The 18,639-nt window shown below is 46.0% G+C and overlaps 2 protein-coding genes across 3 annotated transcripts in view; both read left to right on the top strand.

The window, feature by feature from the left end:
* Positions 1-17,902, top strand: part of ALKBH3 (alkB homolog 3, alpha-ketoglutarate dependent dioxygenase) — a 37,508-nt gene extending 19,606 nt beyond the window's left edge. For both annotated transcript variants that reach the window (XM_088145759.1, XM_088145760.1), the window contains exons 10-11: positions 14,025-14,123; positions 14,608-17,902. In XM_088145759.1, coding sequence (XP_088001885.1) covers positions 14,025-14,123; positions 14,608-14,700 — 192 coding nt within the window. In that variant the 3' untranslated portion in view covers positions 14,701-17,902. The remainder of the gene's footprint in view (positions 1-14,024; positions 14,124-14,607) is intronic.
* On the top strand, positions 91-14,016 carry LOC148214953 (uncharacterized). Its single transcript, XM_088145758.1, has 2 exons — positions 91-9,693; positions 9,937-14,016. The coding sequence occupies exons 1-2, from the start codon at positions 8,002-8,004 to the stop codon at positions 10,753-10,755; spliced, it is 2,511 nt and encodes an 836-aa protein (XP_088001884.1). The 5' UTR covers positions 91-8,001; the 3' UTR covers positions 10,756-14,016.
* Positions 17,903-18,639: the final 737 nt, after the last annotated feature.

The following is an 18,639-nucleotide window of genomic DNA, read 5'->3' as shown; positions in this document are numbered from 1 at the left end:
CGTTTTGAGCTAAATGATCCATTTATTTAAATGCTCATTAACTATTTTGGTGTTCAGTGCTGCATCTGTTTATAGTAAGTATAAATAACATTTGTTCTATTTCCTTAAACTGTGACCAGTTCTAAATAAGGAAGCAAAAGAAACAATCTATTTCCTGCCGGACTTGAGGGGTTGTTATCACTGAGAACACAAATGACATATTGGGCATACTAAATAATATTCAGCTTGGGTTATTTGGAATGCAGACTGAACATAGTTCAGTATAGTTCTGGTGTAGCAAACTTTTAGAGGTCTTTCCTTTAAAAAAAAAAATCCAGAAAGCCTTTTAACTGCCACTTAGTATGCAGTTGACTACATGTAGTCCTTGCTTATCGACCACAATTGGGACTGGAATTTAGGTTGCTAAGCAATTCGATCATTAAGCAAATCATCATGTGACCGCTTCACTTAGCAATCGCAATCTTGGCAGTCCCCATTGTTAAACAAGAATCATAGGCAAGGCAACTTCCTGCTGGCTTCCCACAATCAAGTCAGTGGGGAAGCTGGCAGGAAGTTGCAAGCCCCAGGCTCTCCTGGATGGGGGAGGGAGTGAAGGGGTAAGTGGGAGCGTCAGGTCAAGTGCATGAGGGCCTCAGAGCCACTTAGATTTTCAGCCCCGGAGTCAAGAGGCTTCTGAAGCTGCTCCACTCTGGAGCTGAAAATTCTCCATGGCTGAAAATCCTGCTTGGATTTCAGCATGGGGTGTTTTCAGCCAGCCTCCAGAGACCTCCATTTCCTCTTGAAATATCTTCCAGTTTCTGGTACATTTAATCACCTGTCAACATATATTCTCCGAGAAATTTACAAAAAAAATAAAATAGAGTGATAAGCTGCAATATTTATTTATTCAAATGTATTTGAATCATAATTATTAAGCATGGAACTACAAGATATACCTTAAAAGTTCCTTGTAGAAGAAAAATAATTTACTGGCCCATTGATGTTTTACCTTCAGGTTTTTTTTTTCATTCTACCCTGATAACAAAAGTGTCAGATGAGCTTATCTGGAGAGGCCAGGATATCACCATGAGAAAGTTGTCTCCCTGGTAGTCAATCTTGGCATGAATATATAGAGTAGGATCTCTGAAGAGTATCCTAAGATCTGAATAGGTATAAAGGAAGGTGGTATTTTCAACAACCTAGTTCCAGGCTTTAATTTTTTTTAAATTTAAAATCAGCACTTTAAATTGAAATAAAGAAACATGGACTAGGACCCATTGAGTTGCTAATGCAGTCTGCCTACTGTCTCTAGAAGAACTAGTGAAAGTGCCAGATGACAGGAGGAGAGCAAGTGACAGGAGGAGAGCAAGTGTCATCAGAAAGGGAAAAAAGAAGGACCAGACCAGTCAGTTTGGTATCAGTACCTGTGATGATTCTAGAGCAAATTACAAAGAAGGGGATACTTGTAAGCACCTTAAAAGTAGTGTGGTAATAATAAAAAGTCAACATGGATTTGTCAAGAACAAGTCTTGCCAACTAATATTATTGCATGTTTTGACCAGGTAATTTCCTTAATCCATTATGGAAATGCTGTAAGCATTTTATGTCTTGATTTCAGGAAAGCATTTGGAAAATGGCCTATGATAATCCTAATTATCACACTACTTAAATGTTGGCTGGGTGTTATGATAAGTACAAAAGATACATAGGTGATTTGAAAATAATACTCAAAGAGCGTTCAGTAATGGTTCTTCATCAGATTGGAGGGAAGTATTGAATGGGATGGCACTGGGTTCAGGTCTAGGCACTGTAATCTTCAATATTTTTATTAGTGACGGATGAAGAAGTAGAAAAAATGCTTATCAGATTTGCAGATGACACAAATTTGGGTGAGGTAGCTAATACTCTAGAAATTAAAATTAAAAACAGTTTTCTTAATAGTAAAAGTGTTTTGCTGAAGCACATTTAGACTGTTGACAAAGATACATGAGATATCTTTAATAGAAGGGCCCTTTTCACTCAATATTCAGTACATCTGTTTTTCTAGAACCTTGAACGAATTCTGATTTCTTGCAAAAAAGGTATGTGTATACATAGATATACATTGGGTTTGAATTGTGTGACATAAATGTGACTAATTTTTCAGTACAGATAATCCTCGCTTAACAACCACAGTAGGGATCAGAAAATTTGTTGGTAAGTGGGGCAGTAGTTAAGCAAGGTATCATGTGACCACACCTGATTTTATGACATTTTTGCGGTGGTCGTTAAGCGAATCACTGGTTGTTAAGTGAATCACTTGGTCATTAAGAGAATCATAGTTCCCCACTGATTTTGCTTGCTGGAAGCTTGCTGGGAAGGTTGCAAATGGCAATCATGTGACCGCAGGACGCTGCAACCATTGTAAGTGCAAGCTGGTTGCCAAGTGCCCGGATCACGATCATGTGACCGCAGGTGTGTTGCGATGGTCTTAACGAGGACAAGTTGTACGTAGCTTTTTAATGCCATTGTAACTTCAAACAGTCACTAAACGAATGGTAGTTAAACGAGGACTACCTGTGTGCAATTTGGCTTTTCGTTTCAGAAAGGATATAGCATACTTTAGATCTTAGATAAATGGTAAATGTTCAGATCTGCAAAATTTCCCTATGCTGTCTTTTTTGCTGCAGAGCCCTGAATTCGCTTGAAGAATTAGTTCACTGCAGTTAACTTCCTAGCTTATACTGCAATGTAAATTTAAAGCTATGAAGCCTAACTGTAATAGTTCTGCTACTAAGATTGTAACCAAGGAAACAGGTAGCTGGGAGCAGGAGGAGGAGTTGGGGTGTATATATTAGATAATAATGGATATCCATGATTAGCCTCTGGATAATTTTGTTTTTCCAGCAAGATACTAAACAAAGTCTGATCCCTTCCACTGAAGTATGCTAAGTGCCTTAATTATTTACAAAAGAAAGAAAATCAGAAAACAAGAGCTGCAGACAAGCCTTTTGTTTTATTGATAAGGAGGTAATAACGGTTTATGTGTATGAGTTGTTACTCATAGTTCTCCTATGTCTATTGGGTGAATATTAAGTGTGCATAGCCTAAATCAAGGCAGAATAGATTCCCTGTAAATTGACAAACCTATGAATCTCCATTCTGCCACTCCAGGTGAGGCTGATGGAAATTGTAATCCAATATCTGGTGGGCTGCAGGTTCCCCCACCCTCTGCTGCAAATGAAACATAGAAGTCTACATTTCTAGCAGGAGATTATGTAACAATGGGAGCGTTCTGCTTGGCCATAACGTCTGAAAGAAACTTTCTCTGTAAGAAACCAACATAGGAAACTGATTTTAAAAGCAAAACACTGAAATAAATAGAATGCCAGTTTATTTGTAAGGCTGCAGGAGACATGAATTCATGAATTAGAGGGTCCTTGATAAGAAAAAAGAGCTATAATAATAATTGTGATAACTAGTAGAGAAGAGGGGTACTTTGGGTGTTGCTACAGAAGTAATAGCTCTGGCTACTTGAAAGAAAGGAATGTATAAGTGCAAAGATTCATAGCCAGATAATAGTTAACGGTGATAGTTCTTGACAGTGATGTGTTCTGTTTTTCTGCCAAGGATTTCAGAATGCTATGTAGAATGTCAAAGTAGTCGTGCTAAAACTATTAATAAAAGTCAGAACATTGCATGAATTATAGTGCAGATTTGAAGAGCTTGGTGACATGCTAGCAGCATCCCAGATCTTTAATGGGAATACACTCCTGTTGGATCAGTTTTGGTTCCTGTGTCTGCAAAAGTGCTATCTCAAATTACTTCTACTTCACCTCCCTCCCACTCTGACTGATGCCTGACAAAATGTTCAACCATAACTATCTGGGTGTTTACTTGTTCAGGCCAATTATCCAGCCAAGTCAATCCTACACACAGTTTTGACAGCCACCTCCAGGGCCACATCGTGCATCATTGTTGGCTTCTGTATTAATCAGAATTCCAAATAAGAGAGCCTATTGACCTGAAATTAAAAAAAAAAAACTTGGATGGAATGGCTGTATGACTACAGCAACAAAATAGGCACATTTCCATGCTTCTTCATGCAACATTATTTTCTCTCCCACTCCATCATCAGTGTTTCTCCAGTATCATATTCCCACCATTGATAGCTTCTGCCACTCTATTATTACTCTGCAACTAGCAACAATGGAACTGCAGACCGGATTTACTGTGGTACCTTGAATATCAATAGCTATTGTAGTAAAACTGCTAGCATTTTCTCTCTGAAGTCTGAAACATTGTGTGGATGGGTCCTGTAGTACATGGAAACTTCCTCAGAGTTTTTTTTTAACCAGTTGCCCAATATTCTATCAATGTTTCAGACTTGAAAAAGTTCTCACCTTACTTGTGGGAGATGCTTATTACTATTCAGTATTGCAGTGGATGTGCAAGGATAATTTTTAAAAAATTAATACACTGGAATGGAATTTCTGAACACAAATTCACCAAACTCCCCTTGCTTTGAGACAAGGAGATGGGATAGATGCTTTTCTTAATTGATACAGTAGCTGAATTTTTAACTCTGAAAGCAACAAGATTCGAAATTCAACATGGATCTGGGAAGAGATTGAATGCCCATTGTTTGAGGTCATAATACCATTTAGCCAATGGCAGTTACATGTATCTACATTCCACATAGTAATTGCAGATGATTCTAGCTGTTGAAAGATACATTCTTTCAGGAAAAGAGCATTACCTGGACATTTTCTTGAAATTTAGTTGAAATACTGCTTGCAGAAACACATCATTCCTTCTACTGGTTTCTGGTTCTACCAATCACAATACATTGTGCAGCTATTCCATCTTTTCCTCCTAAACAGAATTACTTTTGTAATCTAAAGGATTGCACATGTAATGGAAAAGTATGGGGCAGAAGATGGCAATATCTTGACCTCTAGTAATATAATATAAACCTCATCTGGAGGTATTCCAAGAGTTGCTAGAGATCTAAACAATGAGATCTCTGACTCAAGATTATTCTCTTATTTAGTAAGCTTGGTGGCTCAGCTTGGGCCAATTGCTATGTCATGACCTAATCCTTACAGGATTATTATTAGAATAATTGGAAACAGAAGAACTGTTTATAACGCTTGAGCTCCTTAGAGGAAAGATGGGATATAAATATCAGAGAAGGGCAGCTAAGATGACCAAGGGATGGGAAATTCAACAGGAACTGTACAGATACAAGGTATATTTATCATTGAGAGGAGATGCACTTTGGGTTTCCTCTTCACTTTGCTTGAAAGCCAGCCCATTCTGCCTGTACAAACCAACAGAGCTTGCTGTTATTCTGCCTGTTCAAGCCAGCAATGTGGTATTGAGCATGGCTTGGTTAAGGAGCTCATGGCAATCATGAATCTATCCCAGATTTTTGAGGGGTTGACTCACACTGGTGATCACATGTTAGACCTGGATTTTGTCTTGGGACAGTTGCAATATGATCTGAAGGTGGAGGATATTATTAGCAGTCTTTCATTATGGTCAGATCGCTCTCTGGTTGGTCTTCAGCTTGCTGGTGCTTCCCCCACCTCTGCTGGGAGCTTGGAGCTTGGAGCTTGGAGCTATCAAATCAACCTGACAGGTTTCACAGAGAGCTTAAGGATGTGGTGGGCAATTCAACTAAGACCCATCCTGGGAATGGGTGGGTGTCAAGGGCCTTGGATCAAACCACAGTGTCTCCCTCTTCATTGATCCTGAAAAGCTTCCTGGATTTCTGAAGAGCTCCTGGAAATGAAATGACAGAAGAGACACACATTGGAGAAAAGAAGAAGAATGAATCCAAACAAACACATGTAAGAGCTTGAATTAGGGATTGCATTGCAGCACTAAGAGTGGTAAAATATGTTTGTTTGCAGGTTGCTGGCCAATAGCCCCATTCAGTCAAGTTCTCTGCTGGGGTAGGATGGGTCACAGGACTATTTGCATTATCTAGACATCTGCTGAATAAAGTCACTTGAATGCTAGGAGTTACGCTCTGACTGGACAAGTCTGTGTGAGTTGACAGAGGCACAGTCTTGTCCTGTTACCTGGGAAGTATTTGTCCTTGTAACTCATGAGAAAGAAGACAGGATTCTTGTGACTGTTAACCCCACTACCTGCCTTTTAGATCCATGCTCTTCATATCTCTCTTTTTGAGAGAGAATATGTGGTTGGGTCCATGTGGTTTTGAATACATCTTTGAATGAGGAGGTGTTCTGCCTGCCTTGAAGGAGGTGGCATATGCCTCCTCCTCAAGAAGCCATCAATGGATCCAACAATTCTAAACGCTTTTTAGTCTAGTCTCCAACCTTCCTTTCTTGCAGAAGATTGTTGAGAAGGTACTTGAATTGGAGCTTCAGAGGGCCCTAGATTCAAAAAGAGACCATATTCAACAAGTGTGATCAGTGCTATGTCTGTGCTATGTCATGGCCTGAAGCCCAGCTGAAATGGGTCTAGATAATGGGCTGGTGGTGGACTTATGGTTCTGGGGGACTTCAACCTACCATCTCTGGGGTGGTCCTCGGAGGCGGCTCGGGAGCTCACGGCTACCATGGCAGCCATGGGCCTGTTTCAAATTGTGCGGGACCCAACTCGAGACAGCGGCCACATGCCGGATTTGGTTTTCTTGTCGGAACAATGGCAAAGTGATCTGAGGGGAGATCTACAGCTTTCCCCATTGTCATGGTCAGATCACGTCCTGGTGACCCTGAGTTTCTCCTATACCACCCCACTCTGCAGGAAGGCCGGACCCATGCGATTGGTCCACCCCCGGCGCCTGATGGACTTGTTAGGGTTTCAGAAGGAGCTGGGGGATATTCCCATGGATCTGCTGCACAGTCCAGCGGAGGCCTTGGCTGCTGCTTGAAATAGGAAGGCGGCCAGGGCCTTGGACAGGATCGCACCTATGCGACCTCTCTTGCCACATCAGCCCTGACATTCCCTGTCATGAGGTTCATGGAGGAGTTGAGGGTGCTGAAGAGGGTTAAGAGATGTCTAGAGCACCGCTGGAGGAAAACAAAGACCAAATCCGACCAAACACAGGTTAGAGCTGCTATCAAGGCCTACCTTGTGGCAATAAGAGCGGCAAAGCATCATTACTTCTCCTTATCGCGTCCGCAGAATGCCACCCGGCGGCCCTATTTAGGATCACTAGGTCCCTCCTTGGTAAGGGGGATGTGGGGGTTCATTTGCAGGGCCGTGCAGAGGAATTTTCAGAGCATCTGCAGGACAAAGTCGCTCAGATTTGTTCCAAGTTAGACTCCAAGTGTGGGGCAGGGTCTGGGGAGATACCGGGGGACTCTTTTTACCCAGTTATCTGGGAACGGTTTGATCCTGTTGCTCCTGAGGAAGTGGAGAGTGTCAGGTTCGGTCAGCACGGGGCTTCGGGGAAGCTCGCAGCCAGCGAACTCCACCGGCGGTAGCTAGCAAGGAAAAGAGGAACTGAAAGCGCCGCTAATTAATGGGCCACCTGCGCCCAGCCAAACAGGAAAACCGCAGCGGAAGCTTTAACTATACACTGATAATGGCGCGAGCCAACAATGAACGGGGCCGCAGGCAGCGAAACAAGATCGCCGCGCAGCACAGAACCCTCGGGCTTGCACGTAACGGGGAGGGACCAACCCAAGCCGGAGGGGACTGCCAATCAAGGACAATGGACCCTGACCGAACCTGCCATCATGGACAATCAAGAGGGATTATTGGGGGGCCGATAATCCGCAGCGGTAACGCGATCGCGGGGCGGAAAAAAGCGCGGGAAAGGGGGAATATAATGAGTGATGCAATTGTACCAAGCCAGTCCTGGCTTTGCTTGTGACTGCTACGCTACGCATGAGTAAACCTCTTTTGTGAACCACACGTGTCACGAGAGTTTCTCTGTCAAACGGGGCAAACCTTACATAAAGCCAGGACTCACATTGAGTGCTACCCAGTACACACCGAGGAGCGCTCACCTTTTTTCCCTGCAGCCAAGACTGGAGAGGAATTGATTAACGGCACCAGGAGATGGCAAGCGATGGGGAAACCGCTTGTCAGCTGGGCAACCAGGAGCCCAGATCCGAAGGCGTGATGGTGGGACCAGTCCGGGGCGAATGGCGCACGGACACGGCCAAGAGGGCGCCAGAGGACGGGTGGTCGTTTGGCGGGGGCAGGAGCCCCAATGGGTCGCCAGCATGGGGGGTCGCGACGAGTCGTGACTCGGAACCCGAGGCCCAGGAGCGTGAGGAACGATTCACCCGACTGGAGGCCAAGATCGAGCAGCGGATGGACGCTGTCCAAGTGATGTTGCAGACCATCTTCCGGCGGGGCAAGGCCCCAGGGGCAGAGTCACAGGCGAAGAAGGAATCGGGCGATGCCGGCAGCAGTGAGGGTACAACCTCAAGAAGCTGCACGGAGCCTAGACCAGAGGGCTTGACGGGACGTGCGATTCCCGGGAGCAGCGGCGCAGGGTCCAGGAGCCAGGAGCCGGAGGAGAGGCTGGACAGGCTGGAGGGCGACCTCCAGCAGCAGACGACAGCTGTACCGGACATGCGGGAGGCATGGCGTGGCGGACCCAGGACCCCGGCTGGGGCAGCCACAGAGGGCGGCGTGGAGACCAGGCTAGCAGAAGTGGTCAGCCTGACGGGGAGCGCGAAGGGGGGTCGGCGGCCAGCAGAAGCGTCCCGATTCAGGAGCTCAAGGAGCGAGCTCTCGGGGGGCCCCGAGCCACTAACCTATCTCCGTACGCAGGACAGGCTCCACTCAGAGATCCAGGGGGGAGCACCCAGTAGGGACGACCTGGAGGCTCTAGTGAAGTGGAGCTGGCTGGTGGAGACGGCGGGGGATGCCGGAGACCGGGGGAAGCGAGAGGCGCGAGCCCTGATACCAGCCACAGCGGACCAAAGTGAGGCGGCACCAGAGGCGAGGCGCAGGAGCCGATGGAGGATCGAGGTTGGAAACGCCCGGCAGACTGCAGGGACCTGCTACCGGTGTGGAGGCAAGGGGCATCGGATGGTGCAGTGCCCGTCGAGCCAGGGGGTCTTGGCGAGATGCACAAAGGACGTGGGCTGGCGATTCCCGGCTACAAGGAACTCCGACCGATCCTGGAAGGAGACAACAGCTAGTGGAGCGGTGTGCAGCAGAGCCGGCTGGCTCAAGAGGAAGCCCGGCTCTGCGAGGAGGGGAGAGCGAGCCAGCGGGAGGCGACGGCCGGCGACGCTGAGGCGCACCCCAGAGCAGCCAACGGAGTGGCAGCATGAGGAAGGGCGGGACAGAAGAAACTACTCGCCCGTGAGGATCAGGGTCCACCTCAAGGGGGTGAGATCAGAAGCAGAGGTGAAAGTCGATGCCTTGCTGGATTCAGGATGCACCCACTGCCTGATCCACCCGGTACTGGCATCCACGCTGGGGCTCAGAGTGAGGAGACTCAGGAAGCCCCTCGCACTCAGCCAGTTGGATGGATCGACGGCAGGGGGGGACCCGGCGCAGTATCGCACTGAGCCGGTCGGTTTGACAGTGGGGACAAGCCGGGAGGAGCTAGGCTTGGTAGTTGCCCCGGGGGCCGACCATGCACTAGTGCTGGGGCTGGCATGGCTTACGCGCCAGAACCCGCACATCAATTGGGTGGCCAAGACGGTGCGGTTCGGCGGCACCACCGAGCAGACGGGGTCGACCTGCGGAGGTGGCACGAGAACAGGGGGCCCCACAGAACTCGGTGAGGTGGCGGCTGGGCGACGGCGAGCTGAGGGCCGGCGAGCTGCAGCAGCGACGGCAATGGGGCCCGGGCAACCAACTGCACACGCGGTGAGGGCGGCGCCGAGGGAGACCGGCAGAGGAGCCGGGGCGGCAAGCACACGAGAGAGCGTGGCAGCAGAGATGGTGCAATTCGACGGCACCACCGGGCAGACCAGGTCGAGCCGCGGAGGCGGCGCGGGAGCTGAGGACCCCACGGAGCTGGGCGAGGTGGTGACTGCGCGACGGAGAGCCGAGGGCCGGCAGGCCGCAGCAGCGACAGCAGCGGGGCCCGGGCGACCAACCGCACGTGAGGCAAATACGAGGACGGCGCCGAGGGCGACCGACAAACGAGAGGGGTCAGAGACCGCCGAGGTGGCGGTGGCATCGACGACAAAGGGCCCCACAGCAACGCAGGGGTCGGTTACAGCAGAGACGGTGGCAGCGGGACCCGAGGGTCCCGGGGCAAAGCAGACAGCGATCACACTGGCATCAAGAGCGGGGGCAGGAGCGGCGTCGGGAGCCGACTGGTCCGCGCCAAGCGTGAGTGAAGCAACCGGCGGTAGACCGGGACCTGGCCACGGCCAGGGGAACCTGGCAGGTTGTAGGACACTGAGGAAGCCGCTGCTCGAATCGACGGACCCAACAAGGACGACCCAGCTGGAAGCGAAAGGCGGAGCCCAACCCCCAAGGGAGAAGCAGGGGAAGGGAGCCGAGCCGGAGCTGAGGCGGTGCTGTGCGGAGGCGAGCGAGGGAGACCCCTGGTTGGTAAACAACAAGGACTCCCTGAAGAAACAAGGGACCTGCTGGGAGCACAAGGGGAGGCTCTACGTTCCAGAAGCTTGCTGGGTGGATGTGCTCCGGAGAGGGCACACCGAGGACACTACGGGACACTGTGGGTTTGTTAGGACTTTCCACCTCCTGCGTGAACAGTTCTGGTGGCCGTCTCTCCGGAGGGATACGAGGGAGTACGTGGCCAGCTGCTCGACGTGCGCAGCGGCGAAGGAAGGGAAGGAGGGGAAGGAGAACATTCGGGGACCCGTCCTATAAGTGACTCGGCCATGGTAAGGCCAAAACCCCAAGCCAAGGAAAGGCACACCATTATGGCAGATGGGGGGGCAGCACCCTAGTAGCCCAATTAAGAGGGGGACTTGTCTTCAGGGGGGCGGTATGTCAGGTTCGGTCAGCACGGGGCTTCGGGGAAGCTCGCAGCCAGCGAACTCCACCGGCGGTAGCTAGCGAGGAAAAGAGGAACTGAAAGCGCCGCTAATTAATGGGCCACCTGCGCCCAGCCAAACAGGAAAACCGCAGCGGAAGCTTTAACTATACACTGATAATGGCGCGAGCCAACAATGAACGGGGCCGCAGGCAGCGAAACAAGATCGCCGCGCAGCACAGAACCCTCGGGCTTGCACGTAACGGGGAGGGACCAACCCAAGCCGGAGGGGACTGCCAATCAAGGACAATGGACCCTGACCGAACCTGCCATCATGGACAATCAAGAGGGATTATTGGGGGGCCGATAATCCGCAGCAGTAACGCGATCGCGGGGCGGAAAAAAGCGCGGGAAAGGGGGAATATAATGAGTGATGCAATTGTACCAAGCCAGTCCTGGCTTTGCTTGTGACTGCTACGCTACGCATGAGTAAACCTCTTTTGTGAACCACACGTGTCACGAGAGTTTCTCTGTCGAATGGGGCAAACCTTACAGAGAGGATCCTGGGGACTGTGAAGGCCACCACTTGCCATCTTGACCCATGCCCCTCCTGGCTGGTGAAAGCACCTTGGGAGGTGACATGTGGTTGGATCCAGGCGATGGTTACTACATCCTTGCAGGAGGGAGTGTTTCCAGCTGCTTTTAAGGAGGCATAGGTGCACCCCCTCCTCAAGAAACCCTCCCTGGATCCTACTGTGCTGGACAATTTTCGTCCAGTCTCCCAACTCCCCTTTTTGGGGAAGGTGGTTGAGAAAGTGGTGGCATCACAGCTCCAAAGGGTTCTGGAGGAAACGGATTATCTGGATCCCTTCCAGTCAGGTTTCAGGCCTGGATATGGAACGGAAATGGCATTGGTCGCACTTATGGATGACCTCTGACAGGAGCAGGATGGTGGAAGTACGATTATCCTTGCTCTCCTTGATCTCTCAGCAGCTTTCGATACCGTCGACCATGGTATCCTGTTGGGATGGCTCAGGGAATTGGGGGTGGGTGGCACAGTCTTGTGCTGGTTCGCCTCCTTTCTCCAAGGCCGATCCCAATCAGTGGTGATAGGGAGCGAGAGGTCCCATCCTCGGCCCCTCCTTTGTGGGGTGCCGCAGGGTTTGGTTCTCTCTCTGCTCCTTTTCAACATCTACATGAAACTGCTGGGCGAGATCATCCGGCATCATGGGATGAGGTATCATCAGTATGCTGATGATACGCAGCTATACATCTTCATCCCTGGTGAAGTAAGTGATGCCGTGGCCACCCTTTCGCGGTGCCTGGAGGCTGTAAGGGTCTGGATGGGGAACAACAGGCTTCGGCTGAACCCTGGTAAGACGGAGTGGCTGTGGGTTAATGGCTCCTCTGTATCCGGGATTTTGTCATCTTTGGTGCTGGATGGGGTAGCAGTGCCCCAGACAGATCCAGTGCGTAATCTGGGGGTCCTCCTAGACTCATGGCTCCTGCTTGAAGAGCAGGTGGCAGCCATGGCAAGGAGGGCCTTTGCACGACTTTGGGTTACGCCCTTTCCTGGATTGGGATGCCCTTCGAACAGTCACTCATGCCCTTGTTATCTCCCAGATAGACTACTGCAATGCGCTCTACATGGGGCTACCCTTGAAGAGTATCCGGAAGCTACAGCTGGTCCAGAATGCAGCTGCGTGGGCTATTGTTGGAGCCCCAAGGAGGGCCCATGTAACGCCTCTGTTCCGTGAGCTGCATTGGGTGCCAGTTTGCTTCTGGGTCCAATTCAAGTGTTGGTTATCACCTTTAAAGCCCTACATGGCATGGGACCAGGTTATCTAAGGGACCACCTCTCCCCATGACCTCAATCCATCCCATCCGATCACACAGAGAGGGCATGCTTCGGACCCCCTCGGTGAAAGAACTTCGACTGGCCGGGTCCTGAAGGCAGGCCTTCTCTGCGGTAGCCCCTGCTCTTTGGAACATTCTGCCCCCGGAGGTGCGATTGGCCCCCACACTCTTGGCCTTCCGTACGACTTTGAAGACCTTGTTCTGCCACCTGGCCTGGGATAGGGTGGGAATACCTCAAGCATGGGGATGGCTAGCCCCATAGATGCCTTCTGTGTTCAGGCTCAGTTTTTTCATCCTCTTGGACTCTCCTCCTTTTTAGTAATGTTTTAATTAAGGTTTTATGTATTTATATATTGTATGTTTTAATGTTTGTTGTGAATCGCCCAGAGTTCCCCCATTGGGGGGGGATGGGCGGTTAAAAAATTTAATAAATAAATAAAATAAATTAATTAAAGGCTTAAAAATGGGAGGGACAGTATTGTGGTGGTTCTCTTTCTTCCATGGCCAGCTTGATCTTGCCTCTCCTGTTTAACATCTGTATTAAGCCAGTGGATGATACTCAACTGAATCTTGACCCCAGGCTGACCAAGTGATGCTGTCAAGGTCTTGTATCAGTACCTGTTAGAGTCTGGAGGTGGGGATGGAAGGGTAGGCATAAACTCTACCCTGACAAATCTGAATGGCTGTATGTTCCTGATTCTTCCAGTACCATAGATTTTCCATCCTGAATGGGGTTGCTTCCCCAAACAGACCTGTGCAATTTGGGGGTCCTCTTGGACTTGCAGCTTCTGCTCAAAAACCATGTGGCAGCTGTGGCCAGTAGGGCTTTTACCCAAATTCATTTGGTATATCAGTTGCTTTCCTTCCTGGATTGAGAGTCCCTTCTCACAATGACGCATATCTTAGTCTTGCATGTAGACTGTTGCTTTACATGATGCTGCCCTTGCATGCATCACCACATTCTGCAGTTTCTGAGTGATTGTATATTTATAAAATTGCAAAATGTATCATTGTTTTATCTGATTAAACTTTAATAAAAGTGATTTTTTTTTTTTGCCCACCCCTAACCCTAATGAAATTTTTAGTTTTATTAATTGGAGGGATTACACAAATTCATTCTTTTAGGAAGTAATGGCACAATGAGAACCCTTGACTTAAGGACATTTTATTCCCCTACTTTCATTGTATTTAAGTAGAAGCGAAGACATCTGCTGGGCAGAGGGTTGAATTAGATAGCCTGAGTAGCCTCTTCCAATTCTGTAATTTTATGACTATAAATTAACAATACTTAATACATCTTTTTTAGGAAGATAACAATGATTATACTTACATGCAAAGAGTTCAGATACCACTGGATCATGGTACTTTGCTAATGATGGAAGGAGCTACTCAAGAAGACTGGCAGGTGAGGAGCCTAAATAAAAATTGTACAAATGCCATTTCCTTCCCTACAGAGCTCCATATATAGATCTGGGTACCTAAGTCTAATGCATCACTAAAACACATTTAAGTGGGGAGAACTGAAAAGTTGTTTCCTATAAGGTTGGGCTGCTTGTCTTTCATAGGTCACAAAAATCTTACAAGTTTTTTTTTTTTCCTTAACAACCAGCAGAAGTGAGATGATCACCTGTGAAATAGTGCTGCATGGTGGTGCAATAAGCAAATAATATTCTATTGTTAACAAAAACAATGATGTAACTTTAAAAACAACAACAAGAGGAAGATGAGATTTGGCCTCTTCTTCATTTTTGGAAGAAAACCAAGTACAACAGTTATAAGGAAACTCATCTTAAATTTGATAATAGTGTGCATGCCAAAAAACAAGTTATTTGTATTTCTCTAATCAACATGTGTTATGTAACTGATGGGCTGTTTTGGTTCTTTTTCAGCATCGTGTTCCCAAGGAGTATCACTCCAGGGAACCACGTATAAATTTGACATTCAGGACAATATATCCAGAACCAGAGGCAATGCATACATGATTGAAAGAAATGCAGAACTGTATTTTTGCTGCTGAGCCCAGAGGTTAATGCTGGCTTGGATGTGATGACATTTTACTGCCACCATCTCAGGGGAGAAGAAAGAGACTGCTGCAAAGAGAACTTACAACTTTTGCATATTTCCATTGAGTAATGTATTGCTTTCTCGGGCTGCTTGCTAATATGTAATGCCTGATGATAAAATTATTTGTTATTGTTTAAAACTTGTTAAAATGTTAAATGCATTCAGAGTGCAAATGTCATCTTTAATGGAGAACTGAAAGGATTTTTCTTGAGAAGGACTAATAATAGACTTTAAACACATCTCCATTTTCAGAACCTGTAACTGTAGTTGTCACGTTCATGACCATTTCCTGCAACACTGGGGCAATTTTCCTAGGAGGGAAAAACGTCTAGCATAATTAGCTGTAATCCTGTAGCTTGGATAATTTCAATAGGATCTTCTACCTTTTTCAGTAAAGGGATTATTAGGACGAAGCTGTTTTAAATAACTCATGACATCAAGTCTAGCATTCTGTTGTGTTAGATGAACTTCAATAATGTTTGAAAATAGCTATCTAGGAACCTTGGCCTCATTTTTCAAGGGTCAGGAGTATATTCCTTCTGAAGTGTAGTTATTCATGAGATTAGATGGGGAAGGAATGACCACATTCCTAGTTACAATTGATCAGAATCTTCAGTTGGGGACCACTGCACTGGAATATACGTAGCACAGTAATGACTCAGTGCTATGTCTGTGATCTATGGATATAGCTACATCAGCGTATTTTTCAAAAGGAGCAAATAATTATCAAGAGTATCAAGTGAAATTTTGATAAATCACCTTGACTCTATGGAGTAAGTAGTGTGCAAACAAGTGTAATAAATAAATCTGCCCATTTTACTGTCAAAGCAGGCAGCAAAAGCTACAAAATATTTCTCTAGTTTATTACCTTATGGAACAGTTGTTAAAACCAGTTACTTCCTACGTGGGAAACACAAGTGACTAAATAGTAGATACTCTTACTGATAAATAATATGAGTAATTGTATATGATTTGGAACTACTGTACAGACAAAAAAGTCCGGACAAAGATACATTAAATATCAAATTTTGAAGTACAGTTATTAGCTGACTGTTACAGTACTGTGTTGGCTGTAACAAGTATAGTATAGTTCAAGTATAGTTGGTGGGGTGGGGTTGTCCAATGTTTAGAGAAAGAAAAAGTCACAGCATATTTAAAAATAATACACTTGTAATTTTTCCAGGGTTAAAAATGTTCAAAGCTCTTCCTCATGACCACCTTTACAAGTAGTCCTTGTTTAGCAACTCCCTCATTTAGCGACTGTTTGCAATTACGACTGTGATGAAAAAATAACTTTCCAACCAATCCTCACATTTACGACCTTCACAGGTCTGTAAACTAAAGGAAAGCTGAAGTAAGATTATAAGCACAGTCACAGTTTCACTTAATGACTGAGTTGCTGATCCCAGTTGTAGTAGCTAAATGAGGACTGCCTATATTCCTCTAGTTGTGGAGTTGGCAGAAATATATGACGACATAATTTGTGTTCCTGATAGCTCTAATCTGTCTCAGTAAGGGGGCTTTGTCCTATCTATACACATATACTGTGAGCCAATTTAAGGGCAGTAATTGGTGGATTACTCTGTTTTGTTTCCCTTCCCATCCAGTGTCAGTTGCTGGTGAGAAACTATCCACCAATCACACTCTTTACAGTGTGGTGGGGTAGGTTGGTTGGGTGTCTGAGATGGAGGCTTTAGACACCTCTCAAGTTATTGGAATGGCAGGTTGCTAGTGGGGAAGTGCACCACACTAGTAAACTCTCACTGGGGATATTTCTGAATGCAAGTTTATCTACCTTCTGGAAGATTTGTAAACCTGTGTCCCAAAATAGTCCAGCCAACAGGTCAGTTGGTTAGAAGAGAGAAATGGGGTGAAGCTCTTGACTGCCCTCCTGCCTACCAACTTGTTAGTTGGGCTATTGTTGGACAGAGATTTACCAGTCTTTTGGAACATGTGACAATTTTACCATTGTTCCTGTCACTTGGGCTGGAAGAGGAAATGTGTAGAAATCTCTGTACATTCCTGCTTTTACCTCTGTACATTCCTGTAAAGTGTGAGTGCTCAACTTATTGAAGTAAACTGGGTAGAATTTGCTTCACAAATTGTAAAGGTAATAAAGTAATACCTTGATGCTTACATAAAGAATCTTGCAACTTTCTCAGATGAGTTTTGAAATACTGGATACTACCATTTATGGGCCTATACTAATTTGAAAATTTATTGAGCTAGTGTGTAATCTTGAAATGGTTTGTATATAAACATAAGGTAGGAGATCAAGCAGCATGTATCGCTGTAGTTTTGCACGTGTATTTAAAAATGGAAAGGAAAAAGTGGAGCACATGGAAAAAGTTTTTTTCACAATACCAGATATCTTGGAAGTTTGAATTTCTTCTAAAAGCTTTCAGTAAAACTTCCTAAAGTAACTGATGATCTGGTGTTTTGTGAATGACTGAACTGAACAACTGCAAAAGACTGAAGGGGGATGCCCACCAGGATCTGTGCTCCAATGATGTTTATTTAGATTTTCTAACTGAAAAAATGAGGGAGAAGCTAGCTTGCCAATACCTACAACATCTGCCTTCAATATCACCTTTATGTGTAAGAGTGTCTCTGAGCTTCCATAGATCTTTCAGTTCTTCTTAGAAAAAGTAAACATGGTAAGGAGTTGAGTGTTTGGTCTGGAAGTGGCCCCTGTGTTCCCAGAAAAGTCAAAATAAAGTTGAAATAATGGGAAACATCTGGGAGAAGAATGTAGCTAGGTGGCAGATAGCAGCCTCACTAACTTTATCTTTTGATAAATGTGTATTTTTGTGATGGGCTGTGCCACCATGCCAACTACTTAATGAAAAGGCAAACTTCAGTGGCAACTAATTTCATGCCAATGCCCACAAGATGATCTCCAAATTCCAAATTGCTACACATCCCCTGAAATTGTTAAGCACTGGGTTAATGTTTCATACTTGGATTGGGTAGACATAGGTGGCAATGCTTTGGGCTGGCTGCTGCTCTGCTGCAAACAGTTCTCTTCCTCCCTCCCCTTTACGTAGAGCTTGTTCATTACCTGCTCTGATTCTGAATGTGTGATTCAGCCTTTTCTGCACAATAAAAAAACTGAGTAGCTGGACAATAAGCATGACTCCCCCTCTCCTTTTTTTTATGTTAGTATCTTTAACTGGATCAAAAAAAGATTGCTGTTCAGTAATGCCTTTGGCCTGTAATGGCTGGGCATGAAGCTGTGCAATCAATAGGTGGTTCTATTTTGTCATAATTGAAAATCTAATCTGGATACACAGGGCAAATGGCAGCAATTTGTTTCAAATGCTGTTTTCAGCTGTGTCCATGGCAAGCTTTCACTGAAAGTGAAAATTATGCAACTGACGGTAGCATCTTTCCACAGAAATATTTTTAGGGAATGTGCCTTTCAAGGATTCTACCTGTTGTAATAGAAGAGGCAGCAGGCAAACAACATCATCTTTCAAATCTGTCAAGCTCTATCAGCAAACCTTTCAAAGTTTATCGATCTTACTAAACTATTATTAGTTTAACCATGGTTATTGAATAAACCATGATTAGTTCACATGGCAGGTTAAGCCATAAACTATGTATAAATTACAACAGCTGATTTTGCTCATCTTACTACTTTTTTGAATACACAACAAAGTGATAGGTTGACAGCTAAAATATAAAGCACAATAGCTTTAGATATGCTAAGTCAAAACAAAACACGTCATATTATGGCTTAATGCTATGCATGAACTTGATGATATGTGGAGCAATAAACAACTTTATTGGAAGACAATAGTTCCCATGTTCCAGAGATTCTGCCAAACCATTTCGGATCAGTTACAATCAGTTAC

This window comes from Python bivittatus, unplaced genomic scaffold (assembly GCF_059951505.1).
Source record: "Python bivittatus isolate LINGU-HERP-01145 unplaced genomic scaffold, Pbiv_v1 ctg000480_np1212, whole genome shotgun sequence".
NCBI lineage: Eukaryota > Metazoa > Chordata > Lepidosauria > Squamata > Pythonidae > Python > Python bivittatus.
Note: the sequence above shows the minus strand (reverse complement) of the source record. Positions and strands in the feature narration are given on the sequence as shown.